The 10,100-nt window shown below is 36.7% G+C and overlaps 1 protein-coding gene across 1 annotated transcript; it reads right to left on the reverse strand.

Annotated features, from left to right (window-relative positions):
- Positions 1-5,695: 5,695 nt before the first annotated feature.
- Positions 5,696-9,680, reverse strand: LOC128869985 (intermembrane lipid transfer protein tipC-like). The gene is made up of 2 exons (XM_054112579.1): positions 9,659-9,680; positions 5,696-6,816 (listed from the first exon to the last, which is right to left on the reverse strand). Exons 1-2 carry the CDS (start codon positions 9,678-9,680, stop codon positions 5,696-5,698), a joined length of 1,143 nt encoding a protein of 380 aa, XP_053968554.1.
- Positions 9,681-10,100: the final 420 nt, after the last annotated feature.

Below are 10,100 nucleotides of genomic sequence, written 5' to 3' on the forward strand. Positions count from 1 at the left end.
GCACTTGAGGCGTCCCTTTCATTTCCTCAGCAGTAGCTGTTAAAAAATTGCTACGTATCGATTGTGTCTCCACCGGGGATTTCCGAATAACCGAGCCTCTCCTAAAAGCTTCCAAGGCACTTCCTGTTATTATTTCTTCGTTTTTAATTGCAAGTTTTATTTTTGTGTCCATGCTTAATCCGTCCCAACTCATCACCGCTATCTCCGCTAGTACATTCTGTCAAAAAAGTACGAGGAATTGTTCAATAAACCGTCAAATAATTGTTTAATCATCAACGTTTTTTTGTCACCTTCAGAATAGGCTTCATTCGAAGCAACACACATATACCAGAAGTACACATATACCGTCATCAAAACACCTTTTAATTTTAAACGCGTTTGAAGAGATCCTTTTCAGCTCCTTCAGAGAGTTCTCCTTAATGACCTTTATCGACTCAAAGCGGCGTCCGCGGAGTGGAAATTTAAATTTTGGGAAAAGAAAAAAGTCACAGGGGGCAAAATCCGGCGAATACAGTGGTTGTTTGATGATATTTGTCGAGTTTTTGATCAAAAAAGTTTTCACAAAATGAGTCTTGTGAGTTTTCTTTCCATAAATTGGGCCGTTTCCTACGCACATTCTCTCTCAAACGTCGCATAACTTTCAAATAATATTCTTTATTTACCGCAGAACCATTTCGAATGAGTTCCGAGTGCACAACATGTTGATAATCAAAGAAATTAAGCAGCATGTCTTTCACTTTTGACCGACTTTGACGTGGTTCACGTGGTCCATTCAGCCGACTGTTGAGAAGTTTGCATATCAAACTCATATACCCAGGTCTCATCACCGGTTATGATGCGCTGGATAAACGTTGGGAATTCTCTTGCTCAAGCATGTCTTCAGCCATCTTCCTCCGATGAATTTGTTTTAAAGAAATTCAACTCTCTTGGAACAAGTCGAGCAGCCGCGCGTCTCATGCCCAATTGAGGGTGTAAAATGTTGCAAAGCTACCTCCCTCAAACTTAAATGAACTTAAAAGGCTTTCCAGCACCATTTCCTTGACTTTGTCGATGTTTTCATCCGTTGAAGACGTTGATGGGCGAGCAGATCGAGGCAAATCTTCCACGACTTCTCGGCTCTCTGCAAAAGCCGTATACCACTCGTAAACTCGTGTTTTTGATAGAGCACACTCGCCATTGGCTTTCTGCAACATTTTCAATGATTCGGCACAAGAAATTTCGTTCAAAACATAAAATTTAAGACACATTTTTTTATCGATATTTTTATCCATAGTAAAAATCGCCGAGCACATCTGCGGTTGACTGATATAATTGAATGGCAAAACAAGATAATTGACAGATCACGCTCAAACTCTGCGACACTAAAGAGGACAGATGTACTGTATTGATCATAATCAAAGAAATTCTGTTTGTCTTAATCGTAATCGACTCGTTGCTACGAGTGTGTTTTATTGAAATGCCTCTTCAGTTGTTACAATTTGGTTCTTACAGCTAAAGACAGCGTGGCTGCGCTGTCAGGGACGCCGGCAGAGGCGCGGTCAGCTTATGTATAATTCTTTATGTATTGTTTACATAAGAACGTCTAAGGGCTGACGCGGGTCGCAACGGCGGGGAGGAGGTAATATGTTCACTTGGTTGTTGAACCGTCGGCGCATGTCAAATATGCCTACGCGGCAATGTCCATGCAGGGCAATGTCCAAGGGATCGTATTACCACAAGTGCTTGCACATTGTTTATATGAATATTGTAGTCAAGTGCTACAATGTGTTTGTAATAATATTTATGCATTCAACTGAGTACAGTGAGCATTCGATAAGTGAACATACTACATCTCCCTCCTTTAGAAAAATAACGTAATTACATGAAGTTATTTTCTTAGTGTTATTACTTATATATGTTTAAAATTTATATATATTTATTTTTTTGATTTTATGAATTTTAATACTAATTCATTAATAGATTTGATGATATATATATAAATGGTATTAATTACTTATTATAGGTATGGCCATACTTTACTTTATAATAGTAGTCAACTGATTATGAAGTAACATGTATTTAATATATCAAGAAATGAAAATCTTTAACCTATCTTTATGTACTTTTTGTTTCTTATTTTTACTGTCTTTAATTATTATATTATCGTTATCTTCTATTTTTACTACAGTATAAGGGCCTAAATATGTTTTATCTAGCTTATGACCTGTTTCATTTTTTAATAAAACTAGGTCATCTATTTTTATGTTACTATCTATAATATTCCTATCGTAATATTCTTTATTTCTATTTTTATGTTTTTCTAACAGTAATCCAGCCCTTTTATAGGCTGATTCTAATCTAAACTTAACTTCTTTAGAGTAATCATCTATATTATAAATAGGTTCTATTTTATCTATATTTGTAAAATATTTTGGCAAGTTACTCTGTTTGCCGAAAACTAGCTCATATGGACAATAATTATGTGCCATAGAGGGTGTCGTGTTGAAACAGTATACGAAATATTGTAGCCATACGTCCCAATCTGTTTTGTCAACAGATATGTAAGAACGGATATATTCATTGAATGTTCTGTGGCTTCTTTCTACTGTTCCAACGGTCTGATGGTGGTGTGCAGTAGACGTTATGTTGTCTATCTTTAAGTATTTGCACAAGTCAGATATAATTGAATTTTTATATTCTGTTCCCATGTCCGTAATGAACGTCTTCATTGGACCGTACTTCAGAATAAAAGATTCGAATATAGCTTTTGCGACAGTTGTTGCACTTTTGTTTGCAACTGGAATTGCTACTAAATACTTTGTCAGATCACATATTAAAGTGACTGCGTATTCATTTCCATTTTCCGTGCGTGGTAATGGACCAATTGTATCTACTATCACTCTGTTGAAAGCATATATTGGAGTTTCAGTTAAAGTCATTGGGGTCTTTGTGTGTAATGTCGTCTTTGACATTTGGCATTTTGGACATCTACGTATGTACTCTTTGATATGACGAGTCATATTTTTCCAATAGTAGTGTCTTTTTATTTTAGCTATTGTTCTAGCTATTCCTGTATGACCTCCTTGTATTGGATCATCATGGAATGTAAACAGTATTGCTTCTTTTTCTTTATCTTTTTGTATTAGGGTCACCGGCTGGAGTAGCGCTACTCTTAATGATTTCAATATTTCATTGCCCATTTTTTTAAAAGTATCTATTGAAATTAATTCAAAGATCTTTTCGCTCGGTGCCACTTTGAGTTGGCTAATATTAAGTATACCGGCTTCTGTTTCAAGCCTTTGAAAGAACTGACCTAAGTCAAGAATTTCATTGGTGTACATATTGCTAACATCAATTCTTGCTATAACTTTATTTCCATGTTTTAGTAAGCATAGAGAGTCTGTTATTCGCAAGGTCACTACTTTTCGTACCTCGTCATTTGCAATGACTTCGTATACGTTGGGCTGAGAAGCATTTAGAGTTTGCTTTCGCAAATCCTCTTTTTCTTTTTCTTTTCCTGCGCAGGAATTTAACTGTTTACTTTGATTTCTGGTAGTGACTTTCAGAATTTTATTACTTATTTGTATATTTTTTAAGTCCTTTATTGTAATTCTTGATAGCGCATCGGCTACAAAATTATCTTTGCCCTTTAGATATTCTACTGTGAAATTATATTCCTCTAATTCAAGTCTCATTCGAGTAAGTTTCGAACTTGGATTTACCATTGAGAATAGGTAAGTAAGTGCTCTGTGATCTGTTTTGACAGTGAATTGTCTACCATAAATATATGGTCTGAAATATATTATTGCCCAATGAATAGCTGCTAATTCCTGTTCTGTTGTGCTTTTGTTGCTTTCACCTTTTGTGAATGCTCTTGATGCGTATGCAACTGGGAGTTGGAGTCCGTTTTTGTTCTGAGTTAGAACTGCTCCACATGCTTGTTTACTAGCATCTGTGATAATACAGAATTCTTTGCTGAAATCTGGATATTGTAGGAGTGTTGGATTCATTAGTGCTGATTTTAGATGTTCGAAGGCGTTTTGGCAATTAGCTGTCCATTCGAATTTTACATTCTTTTTACATAATCTCGTTATGTGACGGGAATAATCAGCAAAATTTTTTATGAATCTTCTGTAATAGTTACAAAATGCAACAAATCTTCTAGCGCTGTCCGCATCGTGTGGGACTGGATAATTTTGGATGACGTCGTATTTTTTGTCGTCGGGCAAGATTCCTTTGTCTGTGCATTTATGTCCTAGGAAAGTGACTTCATGCATGAAAAATGAGCATTTTTCGGGATGTAACTTTAGATTGTGTTGTCTACATTTGTCAAAAACATCGGTTAAGTTTTTGAGCATCTGTTTTTCAGAACAACCAATGACTATTAAGTCATCCATATAAAGGAATGCTTGTGAAGGTTCAAGTCCAGAGAAAGCTATAGTCATCATTCTCTGAAACGAATTTGGCGCTATTTTTAAGCCGAATGGTAATCGCGTGAAGCGATATGAACCATTGTTTGTTGAAAAAGAAGTAATATCTCTTGATTTTTCTTCAAGTTCAATTTGATGAAAACCTGACATTAAGTCCAGGCATGAGAAGTACTTTGCTCTACCTAGTTGATCCAAAATATCATCAATTCTAGGGAGCGGATATTTATCAGACAACAGTTTTTTATTAATTTGACGATAGTCAATTACTAATCGCCATTTTTTTGTTTCCGGATTTGGAAGTGACTTTTTGGGTACTAATAACAAAGGGCTATTATAAGCAGATACAGATGGTTCGACTATTTTGTCGTCAATTAGTTTTTGGACTTGTTTCTGAATTTCGTCTTTGTGACTGTGAGGATTTCTATAATTTTTAATGTATATTTCTTCATCATCCTTCAATCTCAGTTTTTGTTTATAAAAATTATTTGTGGTTATTGGTTCGGTTTCTAGTCCGAATACATCGCTGTATTGTTTACAGATTGTTGTTAGTTGATTATGAAATTGTGGTGGGAAATTCTTTGATAGCTGTTTTAGTACAGATTTCTCTCTATTCTCTGGAATTGTTTTAACTACTTCGTAGCTTGAAAGTGGTTCATATTCTAATTTATTTATGTTGATTAACTGATCTTCATTTGTTGTATTAAGCATTCTTATGAATGCATTTTGGGTTGTTGCTATGGTATTTGCTATGTAGATACCATGCAGAATTTCTTGGTTTGGAATAAATACACTGTCTTCTACTGAGTTTATTGTAATTTTTCGGACCACTTGTGATCTTGCTGGCAGAACTATGGAATTGTTGCCAGAACTGTATGTTATCGGAACATAAATTGGGTATTTTAAGTTAGTTGGTCTGATTATAAGCCAGTCTTCAGACGGCTTGAAATCCAATTGACAGTTGTATTTTTTAATGAAATCTATTCCTAGTATTCCATCACATGGAATAGCGAATTGTAAATTTACAATGTGAAAATCGTGGGGGATTATGTAATTTGTGGTTTGGATTTCAATGGAAGTAAGTCCTTTAGATTTGGTTACTTCTTGACTTATTCCCTGTATATTTATTATATGATCAGTTTGAATGTATTGAAAAACATCTGAATTTTCTTTTAATATAGATATATCTGCACCTGTGTCTATCAAGAATACTAGTTCTTTTCCTGTGTTTATATTTGTGAAGGTTACGTATATGTTTTGGCTGAGATTGATGGTATGAATTTTATTATTTACTGCTGAGTATCTAAAGGCTGTTGGGAGTTTCCCGAAGCGTTTTGGGTCACCCTTACATTATTGTTACTGTTTTGGTTATAACCTCCATTTTGGTGGTTATTTCCTCTATGGTTTCCTCTGTTGTTTCCTCTATTATTACCTCTATAATTATTATATTGGTAATTATTATTCTGGCCATTATTGCGGTTGTTGTTATTATAATTATTATTATTATAATAACCTCGACCATTGCCTCTACCATTGCCTCTACCGCGATAATTATTCCTGTTGTTATAATTACCACGGCCCCTTTGGGCGAGCAATATTGAATTGGGATTGCCTGTCATTTCGGTACTACATTGTATATACTTTGTGACGGCTTCATCCATTGTTTTGAAATTGCCTGCCTCGAGGATTGTTTTTAACTTTCCGTGTTCACAATTTTTAACCATTGCGTTAATGGCTTCTTTAGTGCTGAATTTGTCAGCATGTTCGGCTGATAGGCCTTCGTCAATATACGAAGCTTCCAAAAGCTTTCGTAAATTGTCAATTTCTGTCGTGAATTTTTCGGCAGTTTTCCCTTTTTGCATTGTTTTAGACAATTTGGCTTTTACTACGTCGGATGTTTCACCAACTATAGTATCTTGCAATTTTTTGATTATTGCATTAATTGTCGTTTCATTTTGGACTTTGTATAGAGTTGAGCCAACAATTTTTGACTTAATGCCCTCAACAGCTATTTCTTCGAATGTGCCTTTTGTCAGATTTATTAACTTCAAAGCTGTTACAAATCTTTGAAGATGTATTTTCTGTCCATTGAATTCTGGAATGGCATTCGATATGTCCTTTATGTATGCCCTTTGGGCGCTTACATCCGTCATGATGTTTTCTTTTGTGTCTACTGAGCTTGTGCTAGAATTCAATCCTTCTTCCTGTTCTATCTCATTATCTTCTTCAGATAAAGTGATTTGTGCAGGAATTGTAAGATCTTTTAGGTCGTTTTCTTTTATATCAGTTTCTTCGTTTGATTCAGGATCTGAATCTAAATCTGTTTCAACTGATTTCTGATCTTCTTCTCCATGTAGTGTTAATGGTGAATTTAACACTGTTGGAATGAAAATATCTAGCTGATACTTTTCTTTGACGTTATATAAATTTGAACGTAATTTGATCAACAATTTTGATATTTTTGACCAGTTATATTAGTTTTATTTATTATACGTCTATTATCATGCACTAATATTCTTGCATCATTAAATGTTTCTACAAGAATTTTCGCATGTTTATTTAAAGTATCCTTTTGTATTGACCTATTCTGGCTTACACACATTTGTAAGATTTATCAAATTTTTCTTTTAGTTCACGGATATTTAGGGTTAGTTGCTCCCATTCCATGCCTGGGATTCATTATGTATATGTATATATATATAAACTTTTTTTTTTTTTTTTTTTTATTCTTTATACATAACTTTTATGACATTTATTTGTCCCAATATTTCGTGCTTATCTATCTCTGAAAATACCCTGCAGCTGATACTTTACCGTAGTCAATACTATTCCCTTTGGGTGCTAGTACAATGGTAAAGGGGGGGAAAAGTCTAAGTTATACTTTTCCATGTATTCACTTTCTAAATCATAGATAAGTATGGGTTCTACTCTGTTTTTTAGTATAGACAATACCCTGTTCTGGAAATCGGGTTCATTTGTCATTACTATTCTAATGCATTTCTCCGTATTCATATTTGATTTTTTTCTTTATTTATAAATTCATGTTTTTTTTTGTATATATAAACACATTACCATGAGAATCGTGTGTGCTTGTATATTATTTTCAGATCTTATCAAGATCGTTAGCTTGGCTTAAGGCTCTCTTTTTTATACATTTATTATGTAGGATGTAAGCTTTGTAAATAATATATGCACACATAATAATAACGATTATCAGTAACAATATGTTTGTTATTTTCATATCAGTATTTGGCGATTCTATTTTATTTATTACATTTGCAGTGGAGTCCACTGTTTTGGTATCAATTAACCCCATTCTGGGTGTTATTATATATATATCGTCAGATTTACTTATACTGTTTCTGCTCATTTATTTTAGTTTTGTTATTTCTAATGTTAATGTTCATTTAGGACTCAATTTTTATTTAATTAGTTTTTCCTGATTCGATCAACAGCGATCTCCTACCTAGTGGTTTGTATGGCTTCACGGGCCATACTCTAGCGGGCAATGCAGTTATCGCTTCCGCTTACTATATTTGTCTTAAATTAATTACAATATTTTTTTTTTCTTATGTATTATATAAATATATCTAAATTCTGCTGCTGTTGATCGTCCATCTGCACCAGCTGGTCTTCGCCGGATCTGGCTCGCTGGCGCTCCCTCGTTGACGCAAGCGGCGGGGTGCCTCTCGCGTTTGATGTCTCTAGTTGTTGTTCGTCTTGGTGTTCGGATCCGCTGCCGTGCAGTGCTCGCACGTGTATTGGCAGAACGCACTGTCCAATGGTCCCTCGCAGTCGTCTGGGCACTTCTTGGCTGGTTTACTGAGCTGGGCTTTTATTGCTCCTGGCTGGTTTAATTTGGGAATAGTGTTATCAATTGTTTTTATATGTCTTTGTGTGGTGGTAGAGGTTGAATGCTTATGGTTTGCCTTCTGGGCTTGATCAATCTGATCTAGCTCGGCTTGTAGTGCTATTGTTGCCTCCCAACGTAAGGTGGGTTGGTGGCAAACAATAGTTTGAGAATTTCCGCCTTCCTCTTTTGGAGGCGTACTCGTATGCCGCTTCTTCCGGCTTTTTTCTTTTTGATTACTGCATTCATTGAACCTCTACTCACTCAGACAAGAAAAATGTAGTTTCCAACGCTGTTCCTGCTCTTTGCCTTTTTGCGATGTAAAGTTGTCCAGCCTTTTACGATGTAAAGTTGTCCAGCGTCCAGCTGCTTCAATACTTTGTAGATGTGGTTGGCATAGCTTTCTTTCTTCCTGCCGCTTGACTCCAGGGCTTATTTTCTGTGTCCTGTCACGGTCGCCATGTATTGATCATAATCAAAGAAATTCTGTTTGTATTAATCGTAATCGACTCGTTGCTACGAGTGTGTTTTATTGAATGCTCTTCAGTTGTTACAATTTGGTTCTTACAGCTAAAGACAGCGTGGCTGCGCTGTCAGGGACGCCGGCAGAGGCGCGGTCAGCTTATGTATAATTCTTTATGTATTGTTTACATAAGAACGTCTAAGGGCTGACGCGGGTCGCAACGGCGGGGAGGAGGTAATATGTTCACTTGGTTGTTGAACCGTCGGCGCATGTCAAATATGCCTACGCGGCAATGTCCATGCAGGGCAATGTCCAAGGGATCGTATTACCACAAGTGCTTGCACATTGTTTATATGAATATTGTAGTCAAGTGCTACAATGTGTTTGTAATAATATTTATGCATTCAACTGAGTACAGTGAGCATTCGATAAGTGAACATACTACAGTACCAAAATTTGAGAAAAAAACTAGATATATGTGTAACGCGCACTTTTTAAATGAACAATTGTCGGTATTTTTTGGACAGAATGTATACGTAGTTTCCGTAAGTCCCATGGTTATCTTTGAGTTTTGGGGTGGCCAGGGGAAGGGTGAGACTGCCCTTTATGAGGTACAGTGTTCAGAGCCAGGCTTCAGACCGGAACTTATAGAACCATCTCCACCCAACCTACGTTGCGACCAATGGCAACAGGCATTGGACTTGCAAAGTTTTAGTAGGACGGAGAAGGAGCGAACCCTTCTGGGAGTCGTTTCAGTTGGATTCCACTCCACTTACTCAGATCTCAGAGATCCACTACCTCAGCCCAATCGCAATCTGCTTCAACTCCAGTATGCCGTAATCAGGATCTTATTAGAATCAATCCTGATGGCTCGCAAGTCACTCCACATCATCGAAAAGACAGCCGCTCCTAACAGACGCTGACCAGGTAGCCGCCTACTATGAGTCAGTCGCTCCTGCATTTTTCTATTGTTCACCATGCTCGTGCATGGTGAAGGGAACGTTTATTTATTTTTTATTGAAGGAGGCGCCGAATCGCCTTTAAAACAGAAACCTCATCGAAATAGCTAGCCTTTGTACGCCTGTTCTCTTATACCGCGCTCTCTGTTTCTGACGCTTCGGGCTAGAGCGAACTCTGAAGGCTTCTGTTCCTCGTGGTACCGAGATTAAGTCTTCGGTCAGACCTTGTACCCGACGACACTACCAGTTCAGCTGCCATACGGCTCAGGAACTGGTCACCTTAGATTTCAGTCCCCTTTTACGACAGGCATACCCCACCTCAGGCAAATTCTAACCCCTGACCCGCTGGGGTCAAGCTTACTTCAACCTTGCTTCGTCCCTTTGATGTACTGTACCATACCGCGTTTTCTTTATTTAGGTGT

Source organism: Anastrepha ludens, chromosome X (genome assembly GCF_028408465.1).
Source record: "Anastrepha ludens isolate Willacy chromosome X, idAnaLude1.1, whole genome shotgun sequence".
Classification (NCBI taxonomy): Eukaryota; Metazoa; Arthropoda; class Insecta; order Diptera; family Tephritidae; genus Anastrepha; species Anastrepha ludens.

Excerpts from the sequence above, each read along its gene's own strand:
- LOC128869985 (XM_054112579.1), bottom strand. The coding sequence starts at position 9,680 with ATGCAGGAGCGACTGACTCATA. Across the intron at positions 6,817-9,658 it reads GCAGGAGCGACTGACTCATA|AAAAGTATCAGCTAGATATT; the intron begins GTAGGCGGCTAC and ends ATAACGTCAAAG.